The 27,754-nt window shown below is 40.2% G+C and overlaps 1 protein-coding gene across 1 annotated transcript in view; it reads left to right on the top strand.

Annotated features, from left to right (window-relative positions):
* The window catches only part of LOC150102100 (uncharacterized), a 116,685-nt gene that overhangs the window by 74,949 nt on the left and 13,982 nt on the right, over positions 1 to 27,754 (top strand). Inside the window, exon 4 of the mRNA XM_090399973.1 lies at positions 7,753 to 7,975. Coding sequence (XP_090256099.1) covers positions 7,753 to 7,975 — 223 coding nt within the window. The remainder of the gene's footprint in view (positions 1 to 7,752; positions 7,976 to 27,754) is intronic.

Raw genomic sequence — 27,754 nt, 5'->3', positions numbered from 1 at the left:
TGACTGTTCTTGTTCACTATCAATGCATTCTACGGTTCAGTCACCCTCCATGCAAAGAAACCGCTCCTCACCTTCTTCCTCACGGCTTACATTTGCAACTTCCAGGTGTGGCCTCTTATCATCACTCCTTCCCGCTGTTCCACCAAGTGAAAAAACTCCCCAGTGTCAATCCTGTAACTACCTCTCAACAGTTTAAAAGTCTCAATCATATCACCTCTCCTTCTTCTATCTACCAAACTCTGCAGTCCACATTCCCTCAGCCAATCCTCATAACTAAAATTGTACAGTCCTGAAACCCTCTTTGTTATCTGCCTCTGTACCCTTTCCACAGTTAATTCTCCTTCAAATCCTGGGGACCAAATTTGAGAACAATAGTCCAAATGTAGTCTGATGAGGGTCTTATACAATGGAATGATAACTCTTTTATCTCGGCAGGCCAGCATCCTTCTCAGTATTGCAGCAATCCTCTGGATTACCTTCAAAACCTTTGCAATATGTTCCCTAAATTTCAGGGAACATATTATGCTAGAAGAAACTGATCAGGCTAAGGATCTTGGAGTTTTAGTAGATTAGAAGATGAAGTTCAAGCACCGTATAACAAAGATGCAAATACAACTTGGAGAATAATTAGTGCTGAAATGAACCTTAATGTGTAAGGATAAGGAAGTCATTTTGCCTCTTTATGAGGCCTTGATATGCCCTCACTTGGACTATTGGGCACAGATCTGGTTCCGTGGTGATTCTGATATGTGGAGAGAGTGCAAAGGAAAGTGTTCAAATGATATCAGGATTATGGAATACTGATTATGAAGACAGGAAAAGAATTTGTAGGCTGCAGACAGGAGAAAGAGATGATATGATTGAGAGTTACGAACTTCTAAAAGGGTCATACAGCATAATAGTAGATGGAATTTTTCATTTTATGTAGGGTGGATGGAGGACGAGAGGGCATTAATGGAAGTTGAGAATGAATACAGTAAAGAAGCTTCCGCAGTGCAATTGGAAGAATGACAGTATATTGCACCTTTCAATTGAAAAGGCATAAGTTCAATCATTGCGACAAGGGGAATCTTTATGTGGACTTTTTCATTTGAAGGTGAGTTAGCTGATCTCATATGGAGGTGGTAGTGTTTTTTTATTCTTCAAACTTGGGTTTTTCATCCTGCATACAGTCAAATCGGCCTTCAGAACACATGCAATTTACAGACAAAAATACTTTTGGTAGTGGTGATAGGTGATAGATGTCATTGACAATAGTTGTGTATAGTGGGAGAATTAAGTAGTAGGGGAGATGGTTAGATGCGTATATTATTATTATTATTATATCACACCTCCAGGGAGTCCAAAGACTCATTGAGGGAATCTACTCTAAAACTCTTCATCTCACTACTCCACCAACTTTCATCAACTAACACCAACGCCATCAACCGCCGACTACCACCACTAGTATTTCACAGACAATCACAAACATCCATGCCCACAGCAGGATTTGAACCCGCAGCCTTTTGGCTGGAGAGCGGATACGCTAACCACTCGGCCAACCAGGCCGGTTAGCTGAGTTAAGGAGAGTGTCCTCCTGTGAAGAGTCCTTTGACTCTTTCGAGGTATCGCATAATAATAATAAGTAGGAGAAAGTGAAATTTTTCTCTCATTGAGTAGTGCATCATTGGAATAGATTGCCTTTGACAGCTGTGAGTGCAGGTAGTGTAAATGAATTCTAGAAATAGTATTTACTGGTGCAAGTGATATGTGGCCTCCCTCAATGAGCCAGTGACTCCCTGGAGGTCTCTCTTAATAATAATAATAATATTGTTTTTTGCATAAAGTTCGACAATATTCTAAGCATCTTCATTTCATCCGCCTCAATTTTCACATTAGTCTTTATCGCATCTGATGCTGCAATATCTCTTCCTGGATGAATACATATTTTATTATTATTATTCAGGCCTCCATGGAGTCAAAAGACTCTTCGCAGGAGGTCCTTCCTAAGAAACAAAAAGTCTATCAAGACTATATTGTGGAAGGTCCCTCCTAGGAAACACGTCTATCATACCACTCTTAAAAAATTTCTCGCTCTCACGAGTCTATCAGGCAATGCTTTCCATGGTTCAACCACCCTCCATGCAAAGAAACCACTCCTCACCCTCTTGCTCACAGTTTCCTTTTGTAACTTCTAGGGATGGCCCCTTATCATCACTCCTTCCTGCTGTTCAACCAAGCAAAAGAACTCCCCAGTGTCAACCCTGTAAACACCTCTCGACAGTTTAAAAGTCTCAATCATATCACCTAAACTCTGCAGTTCACATTCCTTCAGCCAATCCTCATAACTAACATTGCACAGTCCTGAAACTGTATTTGTTATCTGCCTTTGTACCCTTTCCACGGTTAATTTATCCCCTTCAAATCCTGGGGACCAAATCTGAGAACAAAGACTAGTCTAAGTGTGGTCTGATCAGGGTCTAATAGAACGGAATGATAACACTTTTATCTCTGCAGGTCAGTGTCCTTCTCATTATTATTATTATTATTATTATTCAGGCCTCCAAGGAGTCAAAAGACTCTTCGAGGGAGGTCCTTCCTAAGACATAAGGTATGTCAAGACTCATCGAAGGGAGGTCCCCCCCCTGAGAAACACAAAGTCTATCATACCACTCTTTAAACTCACTGACCGTTCTCGCTCCCACCACTCCATCAGGCAATGCATTCCACGGCTCAACCACCCTCCACACAAGGAAACCACTCCATCAGGCAATGCATTCCACGGCTCAACCACCCTCCACACAAGGAAACCACTCCTTACCCTCTTGCTCACAGTTTCCTTTCGTAACTTTCAGGGATGGCCTCTTGTCATCACTCCTTCCCGCTGTTCAACCAAACGAAAGAATTCCCCAGTGTCAACCCTGTAACCACCTCTCAACAGTTTAAAAGTCTCAATCATATCACTTCTCCTTCTTCTATCCACCAAACTCTGCAGTCCACATTCTCTAAGCCGATCCTCATAACTATCCTTGTACAGTCCTGAAACCATCTTTGTTATCCGTCTTTGTATCCTTTCTACAGTTAATTTATCCCCTTCAAATCCTGGGGACCAAATCTGAGAACAATAGTCCAAGTGTGGTCTGATCAGAGACTTATACAACAGAATGATAACCCTCTTATCTCTGCAGGTCAGTGTCCTTCTCATAATAGCAGCAATCCTCTGTGTTACCTTCACCACCTTTGCAATATGTCCCCTAAACTTCAGGTTTCTATCAATCATCAACCCCAGATCTCTTGTCTCCCCTACTTCCTCCAGTATAACTCCTCCCATAGAGTATGCAGCATCCCATCGATGTTTCCCAAACCTCAAGACCTTACATTTTGCTGAATTAAACTGAAACCCCCATTCATTTGCCCATCCATCCAGCTTATTTAAATCCTCTTGCAGGGCTACCACATCTGCACTATTACTAATAATCCTTCCCAGCTTTGCAACATCTGCAAACAACTGAATATCCCCCTGCAATCCACTGGCTATGTCATTGATATAAAGGTTAAACAATATAGGTCCTAGTACTGAGCCCTGTGGGACCCCACTTGTAACCCTCTGCCTCCTGGAAACTGCTCCACCATACACAACTCTCTGATACCTATCAGACAGCCAATCCTGAATCCAGTTGACCAACCTGACATCCAGACCCATGTGCTGCAACTTAAATATCAGCTTATCATGTGGCACCCTGTCAAATGCCTTTGCCAAGTCTAAGAAAATTGCAGTATATGCCTTTCCCTCATCTAATGTTCTTGTAACTTTATTATAAAATGCTAGCATATTGCTAAAACAAGAGCATCCTTTCACAAATCCATGTTGATTCTCACAGATAACATTACCCTCATCTGCCCAATGCTGTATACGGTCCCTCACTACTTTCTCCAAGTTCTTAACAACTACTGATGACACACAGACTGGCCTATAATTAGACACTTCCAGTCTGCTACCACCCTTATGCAATGGCACTATCTTACCTTCCTTCCATTCCCTGGGCACCTTTGCCAAAGTCAGACTTTCATTGAAAAGCCACGTTAAAGGCACTGTCAATTCCCTAGCACATTCTCTCAAAACTCGTGGTGAAATACCATCCAGTCCCACAGCTTTACTGACATCCAGAGTACTCAGTATCTGAAACACACTCTCCTCCTGTACCTCCAGACCTTGAACCAGTCCTATCCCTCTAGCATTAAAACTGACTCCTCTAGGATGAAATACTCCAATAAAGTGTTCATTGAACAATTCCACTATGTCCTCTGCATCAGTCACTCTATTCCCATTTTTATCCCACAATACCATTCTTCCACAGTCATTTCTCCTCCTACTGGCCACATAACTAAAAAATTCCCTAGGATTTTCTTTGGATCTTAGGGCCAATCTCCTCTCATATTCCAGTTTCGCTTTCCTTACCACACTAGTCACTCTTCTGGCCTGTGTCTTATATTCCTCATGCATCTCTTCACCTGTCTCCTTATATCTCTTCCATAGCCTCTTTTTCGCATGCAATTCCTGCTTAATTTTATTTGTCATCCACTTTACTCCAAATTGCGTCCTCTTCTTCATTTGTGGTATACAACTTACCATTGCTGATAACAAATATTCTTTCACAATTTCCCACACAATAGTGATATCCCGGCCTTCCAATTCCTCCCTCCATGAAACTTCCCGAAGATGACGTCTAAGACTATTATAATCACCTGCCTTATAATTCCACATAAGTTCCCGTCTCTTAGATACTCCTGCATGTCTATTCATTTTCCAAGTCAACACCATATGGTCACTCTCTCCAACTGGTGGGAGAGACGTCAACTCAGTTATTATCAACTCTTCTGATGCTATAACCAAATCCAAAACTTTTGAACCTCTTGTTCTCTCTGTTACATGTTGCCTAAGACATTTATCCCTCAAGAATTCTAGAAATTCCATTCCCCTATTGCTACATGCATCTTCCTCTCTCCAGTTTATACTACTGAAGTTAAAATCTCCCATAACAATCATTCTTCTTGCACTTGCCAACCTTAGCTGTCTAAACATCTCCTGGTCCCCATCCTCTGTGCTCCTGGGTCTGTAGCAACACCCCACTAAATATCCTGTCTTGCCTACCTCTACCTCACACCACACGCTCTCAAAATCAATTGTCTCACTTCCTTCCAAATTCTCCACTCTTAAAGGACACAGGTCATCACTTATCATAAGCAGTACCCCACCACCACACTTTCCCCTCCTATCCTGACGAAAAATGCTATACCCAGCGACTTCTATTCCTGTTGTTATATCCCCTTCTGTCAATCACGTCTCAGTGATTGCAATAATTTTTGGCCAGGCTGATGCTATCTGCGCCACCAATTCCTCTCCCTTATTCTGGATACTCCTGGCATTAGTATAAAGCATATAAATGCCATTGTTTCTATACCCAGCATTATCCCTTCTAGACTCCACTGGGTTCATTGTTACCTGACATTGTCTCCCTTCTCCCAAGTATCCATTCCCACAACAGGCCACCCCTGCTATCATCCTCCCTGGGACACACTGACTCGTTCAGAACAGCAATCTCTCCAGATGCCTACGTCCTTCCTCATTCAAATGTAAACGGTCTCTCGCATACAATTACTCATTATTATTATTATTATTATCCAGGCCTCCATGGAGTCAAAAGACTCATCATGGGAGGTCGTTTTTAGGAAACACAAAGTTTATCATACCGTTCCTTGAACCCATTGACTGTTACTGCTCCAACTACTCTCAGCAACTCTGTGTTACCTTCACTACCTTTGCAGTATTTCCCCTAAATTTCAGGTTTCTATCAATCATCAACCCCGATTTCTTGTTTCCCCTACTTCCTGTAGTGTATAGCTCTTCCAATAGAGTATGCACCATCCCATCGATGTGTCCTAAACCTCAAGACCTTGCATTTTGCTGCATTAAACAGACACATACCCCTTCGTTTGCCCATCTGTCTAGCTTATTCCAATCCTCTTGCAGGGTTACCGCATCTGCACTATTACTAATAACCCTTCCCAGCTTCAACCGCCTCTGCCTCCTTGAAACTGCCCCACCATATACAACTCTCTGATACCTATCAGACAGCCAATCCTGAATCCAGTTGACCAACCTGACATTCAGACCCATGTGCTGCAACTTAAATATCAGCTTATCATGTGGCCCCCTGTCAAATGCCTTCGCTAAGTCCAAGAAAAAGGCAGTATATGCCTTTCCCTCATCTAATGCTCTCGTAACTTTATTATAAAAGCCAATAATATTACTTAAGTAAGAGAGTCCCTTGCTATGGAGGCGCTAAAAAAAATTATTATTATTATTATTCAGGCCTCCATGGAGTCAAAAGACTCATCGTGGGAGGTCCTTCCTAAGAAAGACAAAGTCTATCAAGACTCATTGAGAGGAGGTCCTCCCTAAGAAACACAAAATCTATCATACCACTCCTTGAACTCATTGACCGTTCTCGCTTTCACCAATCCATCAGGCAATGCATTCCATGGTTCAACCCCCCCCCCCATGCAAAGAAACCACTCCTCACCCTCTTGCTCACAGTTTCCTTTCGTAACTTCCAGGGATGGCCTCTTGTCATCACTCCTTCCCGCTGTTCAACCAAGCAAAAGAACTCCCCAGTATCAACCCTGTAACCACCTCTCAACAGTTTTAAAGTCAATTTTCAGTCAATCATATCACCTCTCCTTCTTCTATCCACCAAACTCTGCAGTGCACATTCCCTGAGCCGATCCTCATAACTATCATTGTACAGTCCTGAAACCATCTTTGTTATCTGCCTTTGTACCCTTTCCACAGTTAATTTATCCCCTTCAAATCCTGGGGATCAAATCTGAGAACAATAGTCCAAGTGTGGTCTGATCAGGGTCTTATACAATGGAATGATAACTGTTTTATCTCTGCAAGTCAGTGTCCTTCTCATAATTGCAGCAATCCTCTGTGTTATCATATCAACAGATATCTTCATGCTCAGTTTCAAGCTCCATTCTTAAGAAGATAACCCTTCTTCCAAAAATCAATAAAAATTTAAAACTTTGGCAATCTCTTCTTCATCACTGATGAGCTTATGTGCACAGATTGCCAAAGTAGAAATAACAGTTTGGGAATCTGTGCACATAAGCTTATCAATGATGAAGAAGAGATTGCCAAAGATTTAAAGTTGCTTTTATTGATTTTTCAGAAGAATCGTTATCATAAAAAGCCTATTTCTAAACTCCTGTTTAATCTACCTACACACTATGTTGAAGAGAGTGATGTGAAAGGTTATATTACTATTCCATTTATCAGCTCCATTTCTAACAAGTTCACAAAAATCCTCAAGAAATATAAGATATGCATTTTATTCATCCCTCTAACAAAGCTTTGATCCTGGAAACCAAAATATAATTTAAAGTATCCAGGTGTTCCATCTTTGGTGTGGCTACAATCACCCATATTATGAACAAACTGAGAAATCAATTGAGCTTTATATCAAAGGAGATCGGCTAGTCCAAGAATTCTTTCAAATGTTGGCAATCTGTTGATAAAAATATGGTGGATGTACTCAAGTAATGTTTTTTTTATATATCTCTCTGATATTTTTCACTTCTGTGTAATGCACGCAATAAGCTATGTAGTCATATAAGTTAATTTTTTAATATATATATATATATATATATATATATATATATATATATATATATATATATATATATGTATGTATATATTTTTTTTTTCAGGTAAAAGAATAGAAGCTTTGCATGATGTTTTGACAAGTGTCGGGAAAGCTGAAATGTGGATAAAAAACAGCCGACATGACGACTGGAGCTGGGGAAAAGAAACACACAGAGCTATGATAGCCTTATATTTTGCAAATGCATCAAATAGTAGATCATTACTGGATTATGATAGCAAAATATCAGCTAAGCAACTGGAACTTCAGTTGGCCATTGCAATGCTTCGGTAAGATATAGCTGACATTTATTATTATTTGAATAAAGCACACAGTGTAGTTAAATTATAACAGACAAGAAATGATATTCTTGTTTTAATCCTATGCCCAAGCATACACAGACAAAAACTTAGCATGTGAAGTATCTTCATGACTAGATTACTTGTATACAAAGGCTGTTGACTTCACATCAATTGCCTTAATCCTATAATACAAAGCACACTTCCATTTGGATATGTGTATTGCTATGCATTATGGAAAGGGCCACTTTCCATAATCAATTTCAACCTTTAATGATGTCTCCTCCAATGGAAGCTAAACCCAGAAAAGTACTAGGCTTAAATCAATGCAGAGGTCATATCTTTTCCATGTACAAGTAATAAAATGGTGTATCAATATATTTATAAATTTCTGGATTAGAGATATGTGAAGTCAACAGCTTCTGCATACAAGAAACCTAGTCAGATATTTCATATGTGAACTTTGTTCACTTACGCTTGGATATAGGATTAAAACAATAATATAATTTCTTGTCTACTATAATCTATGTGATCCCCAAGCAGAGAAACTTTCTGCATCACTGATCCAGTGTAATTTAAAAATGTGGTGACATACTGTTTTACTACTTATGAAAATTATGATTTCTGTATTCATTGGCTTCTCAGTAAAGTTGTCTTGATCACTGCATTCTCGGTGCATGCTGATGACACTCCTATTGATGTGGCCTTGATCAACGGTTTCTTTCACCCTTGGAGATGAGTGTTTCTCCTCAGTGGTAGGATTTTTTCAGTCACTGAATGGAGCCACCTCTGCATATTCCTGATGAGTTTAGCTATCCTTTCAGGTCGCCTCAGTGAGGATTAGAGTGATCTTTTAGAGCACTAAAAATATGCCTGGGGAAGGAGTATCCTAGGTTCGATTCCCGTCCACGACGTGAGGAGCTTAAGGATCTTCCTCAGCCATAGCCAAGTTAGCCGGTCTTGGGTGTGGGCAGCAGGGTTTTTTCCGCCAGTTTATCTGGGGTTTTTCATCCCGCAAGCAGGCAAACCGGCCCCGTGAACACACAGGTTACAGTCATAAAAATACTTACGGCAAGGAAGGCAATGGGAAACCACCTTGCTCATAATCATCTCTCCCTAGAATGGTAGCATTTAGCTACCCTCCCGTGGCCGTATGGCAGATGGGAACCAGAAGATTCATATAACTTTGATATCATCCTGCATCTAACTCCCACTGATATGGTCATCTGGACATGGCTTCTCAGTGAAGTTGTCTTGATCACTGCATTCTAGGTGCATGCTGATGACACTCCTATTAATATGGCCTTGATCAACAGTTTCTTTCACCCTTGGAGATGAGTGTTTCTCCTCAGTGGTAGGATTTTTTCAGTCACTGAATGGAGCCACCTCTGCATATTCCTGATGAGTTTCGCTATCCTTTCAGGTCGCCTCAGTGAGGATTAGAGTGATCTTTTAGAGCACTAAAAATTTTTGGAGAGGAACCATCAAAAAAACAGTTTCTTGCTGAAGTGTGAATTAGTCTTAAAAACTGTATTGCATTCCATTTAAGGTCAACTGCTGATGTGGCCTTGATTAGAGCCCTTCAATGAATGCTTGCCCTAGGAGATGAGCAGTTGTTGCTGGCTGCTTGCAAGGCTAGTACTTCGCTCAGTTTGGGGATTTTTGTCTATCATTACAAGCCTTTTGCAGGCATCATCTAGTGAATCCACTGCCAAGTATCCTGAAAAGATTCAGATCAAGACTAATGAGTTAAAATTATCCATTTGGATTGCTCATCAAGATTAGAGTGATCAGGATTACCTACTTTTTGGAGACTATTTCCTCTAGTTAGAGAGAGAGAGAGAGAGAGAGAGAGTGGCCTAGGTATGACACTTCCCATTATGCATACCGATATACATGTCTGAAAGGAAGTGTACTTTGCATCATCATTATTATTATTATTATCCTAAGATCCCATGCAGTCACAGATTCATCTAGGAAGTCCCTTTTGCCATATACATAGCTCATCATACTGTGCCTTAAACATATTCAAATTCTCTGCAGACACCATGCTCTCAGGCAATGATTCTGATCAGACCACACTTAGTTCTCAGATCTGGTCCACAGAATTTGAAAGGGATAAACGAACTGTGGAAAGGGTACAAAGGCAGATAACAATCATTCACAACTCCCATTGCAAAAAACCTGCTTTTCACTCTCTTGCTCACACCATCAGTATACAGCTTCCAAGGATGACCTCTTGTTCTCCTCCCCCAGTCTCCCACCATTGAATGAAAAATCTTCAATGTTAATCCTATAACAACTCCTTCCCAGGTAATGTAAGTAGGGCAGCGAGAGATATGATATTCTTGCTTGAGGTATATGAAAGAAGACACAGAGAGGAAAGATAGTTTGTGTGTTGCCTAGGTATGATAGTGACAAGCTGAGCGGAAAAGCAGTGATATTGAATGGCATAATAGCGAGAATGTGTCAGAAGAGAGGATTGGAATATTATTATTATTATTATTATTATTGTTCCGGGAAACTCCAAGGAGTCGACAGACTCATCGAGAGAGGCCCTAACATCATGTCTTGAAAAACTATTCAACATTCACACAGTATCTATCATATCTTGCCTTGAACTCATTCACGGTCGTAGCACCCACAACAGACTCTGGAAGCTTATTCCACTCATTCGCCACTCTCCAAGTAAAAAACCTAGCTCTAACACCCTTGTCAACCACTCTTGCCCATAACTGGGCCCTTGCCCAGCTTCCATGCATGGCCCCTAGTCCTCCCACCACCAGTCATATTTTCAAAAATATCTTCTGGATCAATCTTATAAAAACCCTTCAATAATTTGAATGTCTCAATCATATCACCCCTCCTTCGCCTATCGTCCAATTTCTGCAACCCACAAAGCTTCAACCTATTCTCATAAGGTTCATTCCACAGACCTGCTATCATCTTGTTCACTCGTCTCTGGACCCTCTCCACTTCCTCCCCATCACGAAGAAACCCTGGTGTCCATAACTGGGCACAGAAGTCCAGATGGGGTCTTATCAAGGCTCGATACAGAGGAACAACAACTTGTTTGTCTCTGCATGTTAAAGTATTTTTCAGAAGCCAAGTGATTTGGTGAGCTGTTTTAGTCACTTTTGCAATGTGCCCCCTAAACTTCAATTCCCTATCCACCAGCACTCCCAAATCCCTGGCCTCATCAATCTCCTGGAGTACGGTTCCACCAATGCGATATACTGCTGCTATTCTTTTCACCCCAAAGTGCATAACCTTACACTTTGCCACATTAAACTGACATCCATTTTTCCTAGCCCAGTCCTCTAAACTATCCAAATCATCCTGTAAAATTTTGATATCCTGTGCATTCACAATTGCTCTACCCAACTTTGCATCATCAGCAAACAATTAAACACTTCCTCTCAAATCCTTTCCTATATCATTGATGAACAAATTGAAAAGCAGTGGTCCAAGAACAGAGCCCTGTTGCACTCCACTAGTCACAGGATGTCTTTTTGACTCCACTCCTGAATAAACCACTCTCTGGTATCTCTCCTTCAACCACCCTCCTATCCATCTCACCAAACCTATATCCATCCCCATCTGCTCCAGTTTACTGATTAGGGTTCCATGTGGTATCCTATCAAAGGCCTTGGCAAGGTCCAGTAGTATTACTGTATACCCACTACCCCTATCCAGTTCAGCCGTCACTGTGTTATAAAACGTGAGCAAGTTACTGAGGCATGATCTACCCTTCACAAACCCATGTTGACCCCCATACAATATCCCATTTTCATCTATCCAATCTTGTATTCTTTTCTTGACTAATTTCTCTAAGACCTTGATAATGATTCCTGATATGCTAATCGGTCGATAATTTTCAACAGCAGTCTTTGAACCACCTTTATGCAGTGGAACTATTTTCCCCTCCTTCAACCTGCTCGGGACTAACCCAGACCCGAGACTCAAATTAAACAAAATGGTCAAGGTTACTGACAATTCTTTAGCTCTTTAGCTGCTTCTCGTACTACATGAGCTGGTATATCATCCAATCCCACAGATGTATTGACATTGAGGTTATGCAATAGACTACTCACCTCCACTTCATTCACCACAATTCCCGTATAATCTACTGATTTCTTCGTTTCTGCAATTTCACCACCTGGATGATATATTCTTGCAAAGTGCTCACTCAGTAACTCAACTATCTCAACTGATTCAGTTACCTCCCTACCATCGGCATTCTTTAAAATCATTCTGCCATGTACATTTTTCCTTTTACTTGCTACATATCTAAAAAACTGTTTAGGATTCTCTTTAGCCTGTATGGCCAATGTTCTTTCGTAATTCTTTTTTGCTTTTCTTACCACACTCGTCACCCTTCTGGCCTGCGCTTTATACCGTTCATGTGCCTGAAGGTTACCTTTCTCCTTAAATTCCCTCCATAGTTGTTTCTAATTATCTCGGGCAACTCCAAGGAGTCGACAGACTCATCGAGGGAGGCCCTAACGTCATGTCAAGAGCAACTATTCGACATTCACACAGTATCTATCATACCTTGCCTTGAACTCATTCACGGTCATAGCACCCACAACAGACTCTGGCAGCTTATTCCACTCATTCACCACTCTCCAAGTAAAAAACCGTTCTAACACCCCTGCTAACCACACTCTTGCCCAGCTTCCATGTATGGCCTCTAGACCTCCCACCACCAATCCTATTCTCGAAAATATCTTCTGGATTAATCCTATAGAAACCCTTCAGTAATTTGAATGTCTCAATCATATCACTCCTTTTCTGCCTATCAACCAATTTTTGTAACCCACAAATCTTCAACCTGTTCTCATAAGGTTCATTCCACAGACCTGCTATCATCTTGGTCACTCATCTCTGGATCCTCTCCACCTCCTCCCCATCAAGAAGAAACCCTGGCACCCATATCTGGACACATTATTTTAGATGGGGTCTTATCAAGACTCGATATAGAGGAACAATAACTTGTTTGTCTCTGCTTGTTAAAGTATTTTTCAGCAACCGAGTGATTTCATGAGCTGTTTTGGCCACTTTTGCAATGTGCCCCCTAAACTTCAACTCCCTATCCACCAACACTCCCAAATCCTTGTCCTCATCAATCTCCTGGAGTATGGTTCCACCAATCTGATATTCTGCTGCTAATCGTTTCACTCCAAAATGCATAACCTTACACTTTGCCACATTAAATTGACATCCATTATCCTAGCCCAGTCCTCCAAACTATCCAAATCATCCTGTAAAATTTTGACATCCCGTGCACTCACAATTGCTTTACCCAACTTTGGATCATCAGTAAACAAGTGAACACTTCCTCTCAGATCTTTTCCTATATCATTAATGAACAAATTGAAAAGTAGTGGTCCACAAGAACAGAACCCTGCGGCACACCACTAGTCACAAGCCGTCTTTTGGAATCCACTCCTGAATAAACCACTCTCTGGTATCTCTCCATCAACACCCTCCTATCCATCTCACCAACCCAATATCCATCCTCATCTGCTCCAATATGTGGATGCTTGGAGAACGTTTGAGAAGAGAGAGGAATTGTATGCGAGAGACCATTTGCATTTGAATGAGGAAGGACGTAGGCATCTGGAGAGATTGCTGTTCTGAATGAGTCAGTGTGTCCCAGTGTGAATGGTAGCAGGGGGTGGCCTCTTGTGGGAATGGGTACTTGAGAGAAGGTGGATGACATCAGGTAACGCTGAGCCCAGTGGAGTCTAGAGGGGATAATGCTGGTTATAGAAATAATGGTATTTTTATGCTTTATACTAATGCCAGGAGTATTCGGAATAAGGGAGAGGAATTGGTGAAGCAGATAGCATCAGCCTGGCCAAAGATTATTGGGATCACCGAGACGTGGTTGTCAGAAGAGGATATAATAACAGGAATAGAAGATGCTGGGTACAGCATTTTTCGGCAGGATAGAATGGGAAAGCGTGGTGGTGAAGTACTGCTTATGATAAGTGACAACCTATATCCTCTAAGAGTGGAGGCTTTGGAAGGCTGTGACACTAACGATTTTGAAAGCATATGGTGTGAGGTGGAGGTGGGCAAGACAGAATATTTAGTGGGATGTTGCTACAAACCAAGGAACACAGAGGGTGGGGAGAAACAAATGTTTAGGAAGTTGAGCTTGGCAAGTACAAGAAGAATGATTGTTATAGGAGATGTTAACTACAGTAGTATAAATTTGGGAGAGGAAAATGCATGTAGTAATAAAGGAATGAAATTTCTAGAATTCTTGAGGGACAAATGTCTTAGGCAAAATGTAAAAGAAGGAACAAGAGGTTCAAGAGTTTTGGATTTGGTTATAGCATAAGAAGAGTTGATAATAACTGAGATGACATCTCTCCTAGTTGGAGAGAGTGACCATATGGTTTTGACTTGAAAAATGAATAGACATGCAGGAGTATCAAAGAGACAGGAACATATGTGGAATTATAAAGCAGGTGATTATAATAGTCTTAGACGTCAACTTGGTGGAAGGCCGGGATATCATTAGTGCTTGGGAAATTGTGAAGGAATATTTGTTAGCAGCAACAACGGTAAGGTGTATTTCACGAGTGAAGAAGAGGACAAAATTTGAATTAAAGTGGATGACAAACAATATTAAACATGCAAAAAAGATGCAATGGAAGAGATATAAGGAGACAGGTGAAGAGAAGATGCATGAAAAATATAAGACACAGGTCAGGGGAGTGACTAGTATGGTAAGGAAGGTGAAACTGGAATAAGAGAAAAGATTTGCCCTTAGATCCAAGTAAAAGTTTAGGGAATTTTTTAGCTATGTGGCCGGTAGGAGGAGAATGGTGGAAGAATGGCATTGTCGGATAGGAATAGAGTGACTGATGCAGAGGAGATAGTGGAATTGTTTAATTAACATTTAATTGGATTAAAATTTAATTTCATACTGGAGGAGTCAATTTGAATACTAGAGGGATAGGGCAGGTTCGAGGTTTAGAGGTGCAGGAGGAGAGTGTGTTCCAAATACTGTACTACTCTGGATGTCAGTAAAGCTGTGGAACTGGATGGTATTTCACCACAAGTTTTGAGAGAATGTGCTAGGGAACAGACAGTGCTTTGACCTGGCCTTTCAATGAAAGTCTCTAGCTACGGTAAAGGTTCCCATGGAATGGAAGGAAGGTAAGATAGTGCCATTGCATAAGGGTGGTAGCAGACTGGAAGTGTCTAATTATAGGCCAGGTTGTGTGTCATCAGTAGTTGTTAAGATCTTGGGGAAATTAGTGAGGGACCATATACAGCATTGGGAAGATGAGGGTAATGTTATCTGTGAGAGTCAACATGGATTTGTGAAAGGGCGCTCTTGTTTTAGCAATATGCTAGCTTTTATAATAAAGTTACAAGAGAAGTAGATGAGGGAAAAGCATATACTGCCTTTTTTCCTTGGACTTAGCGAAGGTATTTGATAGGGTGCCACATGATAAGCTGATATTCAAGTTGCAGCACATGGGTCTGGATGTCAGGTTGTGTATGGTGGAGCAATATCAAAGAGGCAGAAGGTTACAATTGGGGTTCAACAGGGCTCAGTACCGGTACCTATATTGTTTAACCTTTATATCAATGACATTGTCCGTGGATTGCAAGGAGATATTCAGTTGTTTGCGGATGATGCGAAGCTGGGAAGGGTTATTAGTAATAGTGCAGATGTGGTAGCCCTGCAAGAGGATTTGAATAAACTAGATAGATGGGCAAATGAATGGGGGTTTCAGTTTAATGCAGCAAAATGTAAGGTCTTGAGGTTTGGGACACATTGATGGGACGCTACATACTCTATGGGAGGAGTTAAACTGGAGGAAGTAGGGGAGACAAGATCTGCGGTTGATTGATAGAAAACTGAAATTTAGGGGACATATTGCAAAGGTAGTGAAGGTAACACAGAGGATTGCTGCAATAATGAGAAGGACACTGACTGGAAGAGATAAAAGGGTTATCAATCCGTTGTATAAGACTCTGATCAGACCACACTTAGACTTTTTTTTCTCAGATCTGGTCCCCAGGATTTGAATGGGATAAATTAACTGTGGAAAGGGTACAAAGGCAGATAACAAAGATGGTGTCAGGACTGTACAATGTTAGTTATGAGGATCGGGTGAGGGAGTGTGGACTACAGAGTTTGATGGACAGAAGAAGGAGAGGTGATATGATTGAGACTTTTAAACTGTTGAGAGGTGGTTAGAGCATCGACACTGGGGAGTTCTTTCACTTGGTTGAACAGCGGGAAGGAGTCATGACAAGGGCCATCCCTTGAAGTTGCGAAGGGAAACTGTGTGAGAAAGAGGGTGAGGAGTGGTTTCTTTTCATGGAGGGTGGTTGAACCATGGAATGCATTGCCTGAGGAGTGGTGAGAGGGAGAACGGTCAATAAGTTTAAGGAGGGGTATGATAGACTGTGCGTTTCCTAGGAGGGACGTCCCTCGATGAGTCTTGATAGACTTGTGTTTCTTAGAAAGGACCTCCCACAATGAGTCTTGACTCCATGGAGGCCTGAATAATAATAATAACTTGTATGTCTCGATCATGTCATCCCCCTCCATCCTCCTGTCCACTAGACTATGCAAATTGCATAATCACAACCTTTCTCCATATTCAACATTCCAGAGATGAGAAACTATTTTGGTCAATTGCTTCTAGATCCTCTCCAATATCTCTTCATCCTTTTAAAAATCAGGTGACCAAATCTGTGCATAGTATAAGAACTAATCAGAGCCTTATACAATGGGACCAAACTCCTTACTTCTACAAGTCAGTATCCTCTGCATCATTGCCAGAATTCTTTGTGTTCTCCTCACAATTTTGGCAATATGTCTTCTAAATTTTAGATCCTTATCCACCATCACCGTAAGATCTCTTATTTCCTCCACCACCAGCAATATATTCCAACCAAGAGTAATTTCTACGTCCAATCTCTATCTTCCAAATTTTAAAACCTTACATTCTGCAACATTGAATTGGAATCCCCACTCATGTGCTCATTCATTCAGTCTATTCAAGTCTTCTTGTAAGGCTACAACATCTGCTCTACTCCTCATAGTTCATCCCAACTTTGCATTATCTACAAACAACTGCATATCATCATTCAAATCTTCCTTCTTATCATTAATATATAGCAATGGCCTTAAAACTGACCCCTGAGGTACATCACTAGTGAATCTCCTCTTCTGTGATATTACCCCCCTCATACACAATTTGTTGATACCTATCAGACAGATAATCTCCAATTCAATGCACTAGTCTAAAATTCAACCCCATTTGCCCTACTAATGTGTATCCATCTCCCATGGCTAATGCAGCCATCACCTTATTGCAATAAATAAGTAGATTACTAAAACATGACCTCCTCCAAATCCATGCTTTCCATCAAAGTTAATAGTTAATACCAAAGTTAATAATTGTTGATAATTATTCTGAATTCTGAATCCTGATTCTCACCAGCCTATCAAACACTTTAACTAAAACACATGAAACACAGCTTGGCCTATAATTTGATGCTTGAATTCTGTCATCTCCTTTATGAAGTAGTACAAGTCTTAATATGAAGCAGTACATTTAATATGCATCTTACATTAGGTCAAGTTTTGGAACCTGACCTAATGTAAGACACATATTAAACAAATATATCAAGGCAGATGTCAACTCCCTGAAACATTTCTTCAAAATATGTACTGATATATATTATCAAGTCCCACAGCCTTATTAATATCAAGTTTTCTTAATTCCCCATTTAACTCCTCCTCATCATCACCTCATCCTCAAACTCTCCATGATGTCCCATGCACAAAGATGAAAAAGAATATCCCAACTATATCCTCTTCAGCAGTTGTCTTTGTACCATTTTCTCCAAACAGTGCCAACCTATCATAATCATTCTTATTTTTGCTTGCTACATATCAAAAGAACTCACTATTATTTATTTTTGGCTTCGTTAGCTAACTACCGATCATACTGAGTTTTTACTCTCCTTACCAACCAAGTTACCCTCCCTGTTCTTTGTATTCTTCATGGAATTGATTATTACCACTCTTCTTATGTTGCCTGCATAATGCGTTTTTTGTCTGTATTGCATGCTTAATCCTATCTTCCATCTCCCCATTCATTCATTTCACACCTACCTTATTTAACCTTCTGATCTTTGGAATACGTTTAGACATGCTTCTGCTAGATAGTTCTTGAATATCACCCAAGCAGCACTGATCTCCTTTCCACCCAACTCCTCATTCCAGGCTACAGCTGCAAGCTTCTATTGAGCTTCTCATAATCACTAGCCTTGTAGTTCCACACATACCCTTTCCTCACGGAAGTTCAGACATGGTTGGCAACCATTCATGTAATCACTTCATGGTCACTCTCGCCAACTAGAGAGATATTTGACACCTCATTTATAATAACATCCTCTGTTGTTGTTGTCTTGTCCTTTGAAGAGTCTTAGATGTTTCTGGGAGAAGTCTGACCACACCTCCTCGCAGCCTCCCCCCCCCTTGTACCCTTGAAGCACTTGACCAAATTTCTTATGGTCGGATTTCAAGGTGACTAATGTGGCAACAGCATCCATTTTCTAATGAAGTGTCATAAACATCCTCTGATGAGATGATCAAATCAAAGACACTCAATCTTTGTGTGCCTTCTGAGACACAGTGCCTAAGGTAGTTGTCCCTAAAAAAAAAACTCAAGAAACTCATTTTCTTTACTTCCAGTTGCTGTATCGTTGTCCCATTCTATATTGCCACAACTAAATTAATCACCCATTTGCGTGGCTAATTTGCTTATACATTTCGTGGTCACTATCATCAACATTATGAGGTCTATACAACATCCGACTAAATATTTCATTCTATTTACCTCTATCTCACACCATACTGCCTCAAAGCCACTACTATTTCTATCCCCCCTTGCATCTCTACCTTTTATCAACATAACTTTGAACAACTAAATTAATCACCCATTTCTTAATTATCTTGCACACTGGTCCTCTCATTCTGTGCTCTCATGCTACCTATTCATTCATAAGCACAACTTCAGTCTTTTCTTCCTTACTCTCCTCCTTCCTCACTGCTCCTTACTTGCTCAGATTCATTCTCTGCCCTCATTACTCTCCCTTTCAGCAGCAGTCTTTCCAAATAACTGACACTAAAACTATTCAAATACAGTCCACTCTTATACAGTTCAGTTCTTCCTTCAAACTCATTCTCACATTTACAAACTGTACTCCTTTCTCTTTGCATATTTTTTCTAACAAACTGTACTCCTTTCTCTTTGCATATTTTTTCTAACATACCATTCACAATCTTCGCTCTCCACCTCATTTCATCATGTATATCTGGGCAACATGCTCACTACCTTTCCTATAACACTATTATCTTTCTTCCTTCTCAACAACCACATGATATCCAATCGTACATGTTCCTTGTTCCCAGTCATGACTTTGTCACTACTACCACTACCGACTCCTCTGCTCACTTACTCCTCATATTCAATACCTCAGTCACTCTATTCATTTTACCTCCCATAAAACAAACCTTGTGAATCTTCTCATTTACTACATCTCTAATAATTGAATCGCCATACAACGCCATGCAACTCACAATGGGATGTAAAGAAATGCTACTCACAGGTCTTTCGTTACCTCTTTCATGCCAACATCATTTGCTTTCATCTTCTTCACTCATATCTCCAATTGTCTTCATTTCACTGTGCATCTGCCTCATTCTTGCTTCACCTTCACCAACTCAGCTTTCCATTCTACAAATCTTGTGTCCTTTTTTGCTATCATTTACTCTCTCTATTTTATTTCAGTCACACATACTTGTTTGCCATCAACACTGCTTACCCCCTTACTGTGAATTGCACTGTGTTTTTCAGCATCGTTATTGTTCATTTTATTGTTAATTTCTCTCTGTTTTTCAACATGTTTATAATCGGCTATATCGTCAATTGAACTTTTTTCTCACTATCACTTCCATGCACTCTCTGAACATTCACACAATCTTCAACTTCCATGTCAGTTACGATGCTGTGTTCCTTACTCATATTTAAGCAAGCCTCATGGTCCATCTTACTCAGGAAAAAGATGGCTAGTTATGTATTAGGTTGTAATCCAGTGAGTGACAGAATCATTTCTCTCAGAGTCAGTGGACATCCAATGAATATGACCATCATACAGGTTTACGCACCCACTACAGAGGCACCAGAAGAAGACACAGAAGAATTTTATGCCAAGTTACAAGAAGTGATAGATGCAACACCAAAGTGAGATTTATGGCTACTTATCAGAGACTGGGATGCAAAAGTGGGGGAAAATGAGGAACAAAGAATAACAGGTCGTTTTGGTTTAGGTATTCATAACACTGCAGGGAAGAGACTAGTTGAGTTTTGTGTAGAGAATTCTTTGTTTGTTGCTAACACCTGCTTTAAACAGGGATTTTAACACCTGCATAAACAGAGATTGTACACATGGATATCACCTGATGGACAATACAGAAATTAACTTGACTATATACTTGGATAAAGATGATGGAGAAGTGCAATTCAGTCTCTCAAGACTTTTCCAGGTGCAGACTGTGGAACAGACCATGAATTGGAGGGCGCTAGAGTCACCAGAGAATATGGCAGGGAATTTGAGCTATGCTGAAAAAAGTGCTTTTTTAATCGGTGAATAGTCTGACTTCTGTCGAGATTTATGCAACTTTTTTTTTCTTGAAAACGAGCATCCTTCAGTGGTTTTTTAAATTTAGTTGTTGTCGTTATATTGTGTATTTTGGTTACCGAGAAGACGGGGTCGGAATCGGATGCATAATGGTGGAAGAGAAAACGAAGATAACATAAGTTTTCATTATTTGGTTTTCTTTTATTTATATTTAGTATACTTAAATGTTTTGTTTGTACTTTTACTTATATAGTTATACTCCCTTATACTTATTTAACATTTAGTTGTAATAGTTCATCAACACTATTTTGAATAATGGCATCAGTGGCAATTAAAATTGCAAATGCCATATCACCAAATCCTCCAAAATTTAAGGACTCCATTTTGCGTGATATCATATGGGATTTACGGAGAGAATAGGAACAGCGGAAGAGAGGGAATAACAGAGAGTTATGGGAATGATGGAAGAGAAGAGAATGGAAACAGTAGGAGAGAGAGAATGAGAAAAATGCAAGGGAGCACTGGAACCAGGGATACAGTGATGTCAGAAAGGCAGGTAAGCAGGGGAACACAGAGACAAAGTGTTACAGGAGAGACAGTGAGGGATGCATGTGAGCAATCGAGGACCAGGGTGGTAAGATAACGTTTGGGAACTCAGTGATCCTTGGTGTTCAAGATAGGATGTGTGAGGAGTGTTTGCCTGGAGGAATGATAGAAAGTGTGGCTATGACAATTAAGAGGGGTGAAAGGGTGGATGAGATGATTGTGATGGTAGGATCAAATGACTTGAGAGGTAAGGTAAATTGGGCAGCAAGAGATATGAGATTCTTGCTTGAGGTTGTACAAAAGAAGATGCAGAGAGGAAAGATAGTGTATGTGTTAACTAGTATGATAGTGATGAGCTGAGCAGAAGAGCAGTAATATTACTATTATTATTACTATTACTATTATTACGGGCAACTCCAGGGAGTCATTGGACTCATCGAGGGAGGCCCCAAATCATATTCATCACAACTATTTGACATTCATACAGTATCTATCATACCTCGCCTTAAACTCATTCACTGTCACAGCATCCACCACAGACTCAGGGAGCGCATTCCACTCATTCACTACTCTAAAAGTAAAGAACCCAGCTCTAACACCTTTACTAACCACACTTTTGCCCGGTTTCCATGGATGTCCCCTAGTCCTCCCAAAACCAGCCCTGTTCTCAAAAAATATCTTCTGAATTAATTTTATAGAAACCCTTCAGTAATTTGAATGTCTCAATCATATCTCCCCTCCTCCGCCTATCAACCAATTTTTGCAACCCACAAATCCTCAACCTGTTCTCATACGGTTCATTCCACAGACCTGCTATCATCTTGGTCACTCGCCTCTGGATCCTCTCCACCTCCTCCCCATCAAGAAGAAACCTAGGTGACCAAATCTGAGCACAGTAGTCTAGATGGGGTCTTATCAAGGCTCAATACAGAGGAACAATAACCTGCTTGTCTCTGCTTGTCATCGTATTCTTCAGCAACCAAGTGATTTGATGAGCTGTTTTGGTCACTTTTGCAATGTGTCCCCTAAATTTCAATTCCTTATCTACCAACACTCCTAAATCTCGTGCCTCATCAATTTCCTGGAGCACTGTTCCACCAATGCAGTAAACTGCCGCCAATCTTTTCACCCCAAAATGCATAACCTTACATTTTGCCACATTAAACTGACATCCATTCTCCTTAGCCAAGACCTCCAATCTATCCAAATCATCCTGCAAAATTTTGACGTCATCTGCATTCACTATTGCCCTGCCCAACTTCGCATCATCCGCAAACAAATGAACTGTTCCTCTCAGATCATTTCCTATATCATTTATGAACAAATTAAACAGCAGTGGTCCAAGAACAGATCCTTGTGGCACACCACTAGTCACAGGCCGTCTTGTGGACTCTACTCCCGAGTAAACCACTCTCTGATATCTCTCCGTCAACCACCCTCCTATCCATCTCACCAACCCTATGTCCATTCCCATATGCTGCAATTTACTGATTAGAATTCCATGTGGAATCCTGTCAAAGGCCTTGGCAAGGTCCAATAGAATCACTGTAAACCCATTACCCTTATCCAGTTCAGCCGTCACTGTGTTATAATACGTGAGCAAGTTACTGAGGCATGACCTACCCTTCACAAAACCATGCTGTCCCCGATACAGTATCCCATTTTCTTCTATCCAATCTTGTATTTTCCTCTTGACTATTTTCTCTAAGACCTTGACAATGATTCCTGATATGCTAATCGGTCGGTAATTTACTACAGCAGTCTTGGAACCACCTTTATGCAGTGGAACTATTTTCCCCTCTTTCCACCCGCTCAAAATATTGAATAACATAATAGCTAGAATGTGTCAGAAGAGAGGATTGGGATATGTGGATGCTTGGAGGGCATTTGAGGACAGAAAGGAATTGTATGCGAGAGATCGCTTGCATTTGAATGAGGAAGGACATAGGCATCTGGAGAGATTGCTGTTCTGAACGAGTCAGTGTGTCAATGCAGGGAAACTAGAATGCCCAGGGTGGATGGTAGCAGAGGTGTCCTCTTGTGGAAATGGGTACTTGAGAGAAGGGGGAGGACATCAGGTAATGCTGTGCCCAGTGGGGTTTTGAGGGGATAATGCTGGGTATAGAAACAGTGCCATTTTTATGCTTTATACTAATGTCAGGAGTATCTGGAATAAAGGAGAGGAATTGGTGGTGCTGATGGCATCAGCCTGGCCAAAGATTATTGGGATCACTGAGACATGGTTGATAGAAGTGTGTATAATAACAGGAATAGAAGTAGCAGGGTACAGCATTTTTTGGGAGATTTAAACTACAGCAGTATAAATTGTGGAGAGGAAAATGCATGTAGTAATAAAGGAATGAAATTTCTAGAATTCTTGAGGGACAAATGTCTTAGGCAACATGTAGTAGAGGGAATAAGAGGTTCAAGAGTTTTGGATTTGGTCATAACATCAGAATAGTTGATAATAACTGAGATGATATTTCTTCCACCAGTTGGAGAGAGTGACCATGTGGTTTTGAATTGGAAGATGAACAGACATGCAGGAATATCAAAGAGATGTGAAAGTATGTTTAATTATAAGGCAAGTGATTATAATAGTCTTAGACGTCAACTTGGGAAGTTTCATGGAGGGAAGAATTGGAAGGCCGGGATATCATTAGTGCTTGTGAAATTGTGAAGGAATATTTGTTAGCAGCAATAGTAAACTGTATTCCACAAGTGAAGAAGAGGACACAATTTGGAGTAAAGTTGATGAAAAAAAAAAGAAAAAGAAAACTATCTTTTCATAGCCATTATCAATTCGATTATAGGAAACACACAAAAAAAAAGAGAACAGCAATTGAATTGAATTGAATTGTTTTTCTCTTTTTTATGTTTCTTATAATTTCTCATTGTATTGACAATGGCTATGAAACTTAGCAGAAACGTTTACAAATAAAGAACACTTAAATTAACACAAGTGATTCTGTTATTAATATGTTATGATGAATACCGGTACTGTGTTCCATTTACCAGAATTTTGCATTTAAAAAAATCCACTCCTCACACTCTTCTTCACCACACTCTTACACAACTTCCAGAGATGTTTCTCGTTTTTCTCCTGTAACCTTCTACTTCTTTTATAATCATCTCTATATTAATCAATAAAATCCTCTTGCCAACTTAAATGTCTCTCTCATATAACTTATTTTCCACCTATTCACTAAACTATGTAATTTACATTCCTTTAACCTCTATTTGGAGCCAACATTTCATTTTCTAACACTGTCTTAGTCTCTTGATCTTCTTAGTTGTTTCTACATCACAATAAAAATTAAGGGACCAAGTCTGAATATAGTAGTCCAATGTGTTGTGTGAACAGTGGCACAACCACCTCCTTATTTCCTTATCACAACAGCAATACTATGTGCAATCTTTGCAACACTTGTAATGTGTCCCCTAAACTTCAGTTCACTATTAGCCATCAACTCTAGATCCTGAATCTCATTCATTTTCTGTAGAATAGCTCCATCAATATAGCACCCAACCTTATATATCTGCACTCCAAAATGCAACATCTTCCACCTATCAATATTAACGATATAGTTCCACTCATCTGTCCAAGCTAAAAGTTAAAAGTCTATTCAAATCTTATTATTATTATTATTATTATTATTATTATTATTATTATTATTATTATTATGGGTATCTCCATGGAGTCAATAGACTCATTGCAGGAGACCAAAACTATCAAAACAATATCTATCATATCTCTTCTTGAATTCATTTACAGACGAAGAACTCACAACTGAGTCAGGCAATGCATTCCACTATTCACCACCCTCCAGGCAAAAAACCTTGTTCTCACACCCTTGTTAACCACCCCTTTCCTTAATTTCCAGGGATGACCTCTTGTTCTTCCATCACTATCACACAGCTGAAATATTTCCCCTGCATCAATCTTATAAAAACCTTTTAGTAATTTAAATGTTTCTATCATATCCCCTCTTCTCCACCTATCAACCAACCTCTGCAATCACCCACAAGCTCTCAATCTATCAATGTAGGGAGCATTTTTTACATCACTCACCAACTTAATCACTCTCTTCTGAACCCTCTCCACAACCTCCTCATCTCCAAGGAATCCAGGTGACAGCTTGAGCACAGTAATTCAAATGTGGAAGTATCAGTGCCATATAAAGGGGAATAATAACCTCTTTATCTCTGGATGTTAGTGTGTTCTTCAATAACCAAGTAACCCTATGTGCAATCTTGGACACCTTAGCAATGTGTCCTCTGAACTTCATCTCAGTATCCACCAACACCCCCAAGTCCCTAGCCTCATCAGTCTCTTGAAGTACCATGCCATCTATGTAGTACACAGCTGGTAATCTTTTAATCCCAAAATGCAAAACTTTACATTTTTCCACATTGAACTGACATCCATTACCTTTTGCCTATTTTGCCAGCTTATTTAAATCATCCTGCAAACTCTCAACATCAGCTTGATTTTTTATTACCCAACTATGCATCATCAGCAAACAACTGAATATCTCCCTTTAAGCCATTTTCTATATCATTTATGTACAAATTAAACAACAATGGCCCAAGCACAGAGCCCTGAGGCACGCCATTTGTCACCCGCCTCATCCTGGGCTCTGCTCCTCCATACATCAACTTCTGTTATCTCTCCCTGAGCCATTCTCCTATCCATATCATCAGTTTAGTATCCATCCCCATCTGCTCCAATTTGCGTAACAGTATTCCATGGGGTATCCTGTCAAAAGCCTTAGCAAAATCCAGAAGTACCACTGTGTAGCCATTTTCTTTGTCCAACTCAGATGACATTCTATTATAAAAAGTTAATAAATTGCTAAGGCAGGATTGACCTTTAACAAAACCATGAGAGTATCATATCCTGATTCACCAATTCTTGAATTTTGTCTTTAACCCACTTTTCCAATACTTTTACCACCAGTTCCGAGACGGTGATTGGTCTGTAATTAACTACCTCAGTTTTAGAGCTACCTTTATGCAAAGGAACTACTTTGCCTCCTATCCACTCCCTAGGGACCATACCAGAGTTCAAACTTAAGGTAAATAACTAAGTAAGAGGCGTTGACAATTCCTTTGCACATTCATGTAACACCCGAGCTGATATTCCATCTAAACCTACAGCAGTGTTTGCATTTAAATTCAGCAATATACTAAGTACCTCTGATTTATTAACTTCAATTATCACAATAGTTATTGCTACAGGTACAGAGAATCCTCACTTGGGTGATAGACTTTTGAAAAGTGATCACTCAGTAAATCTACTATTACATCTGAATTGGTCACCTCAATACCATCAGCACCCACTAAAGTAATCAATCTGAAGTCATTCTTCCTTTTACTTGCCACATAGCAGAAGAACTCTGGGATTGCCCTTGATCTCTTTGGCTAAGGTCTTCTCATAATCTGATTTAGCTTTTTTTATTATGCTGGTAACCTTCTTAGCTTGAGCCTTGTACTGCTCATGGGTGTACTGATCGCCTTTCTCCTTGTAAATTCTCCATCTTCCTGGAGAATCTTCAAATCTTCCTGGAGGAATTAACATCATCAGTGTTAATAATCTGGTACTAATGATCTGGCAAGTGACAAGTGAGGCATTCAACAAGATATGAAACAGTTGTGGTACAAATGAATAACGAGAGAGAGAGAGAGAGTAAAGACTAAATTTGCTGCCATGGTATGATAGAGGCAAGCTGAGAAGAACAATGATTGCAAATGAGTCAATGCACAGGCATTGACTTGAGAGTTATGTGTCTTGAGAAAGTATTGTGTAGTGAGAGTCACAGAACTGTAGAGTCAGGAAACTAGAGTGTTTAATGTGTATGTTGATAGGAGAGCATGAGCTCTGGGTGCATGCAGCCTAGAGGCAAGTGAGTGGGATAGTGATCACGTGATGCTGAATCTAGCTCTCCAGATTCACAATTTTAGTAGAATAATCAGCAGAAAGTGTGAAGGAATGGGTGGGATTAAGAGGATATTGCAATTTCTGTATACTAATGCAGAAGTATTTGGAATAAGGAAAAGGAGTTTTTGCCATTGGTAAGGTCATTGGGGCCAAAAGTTATAGGCATTAGTGGGACTTGGTTGATGGAAAATGATATACACAAATCATAATATGTTCAGGATGAAATTATTATTATTATTATTATTCTGGGAAACTCCAAGGAGTCGACAGACTCATCGAGGGAGGCCCTAAACATCATGTCAAAAACAACTATTCAACATTCACACAGTATCTATCATACTTCGCCTTGAACTCATTCACGGTCGTAGCACCCACAACAGACTCTGGCAGCTTATTCCACTCATTCACCACTCTCCAAGTAAAAAACCGTTCTAACACCCCTGCTAACCACATTCTTGCCGAGCTTCCATGTATGGCCCCTAGTCTCCCACCACCAGTCCTATTCTCAAAAATATCTACTGGATTAATCTTATAGAAACCCTTCAGTAATTCGAATGTCTCAATCATATCACCCCTTTTCCACCTATCGA

Source organism: Typopeltis vanoorti, chromosome 11 (genome assembly GCF_054136105.1).
Source record: "Typopeltis vanoorti isolate ZY-2024b chromosome 11, IOZ_Tvanoo_1.0, whole genome shotgun sequence".
Taxonomy (NCBI): domain Eukaryota; kingdom Metazoa; phylum Arthropoda; class Arachnida; order Uropygi; family Thelyphonidae; genus Typopeltis; species Typopeltis vanoorti.
The sequence above is the reverse complement of the archived record's forward strand: the minus strand, read 5'-3'. Positions and strand labels throughout refer to the sequence as shown.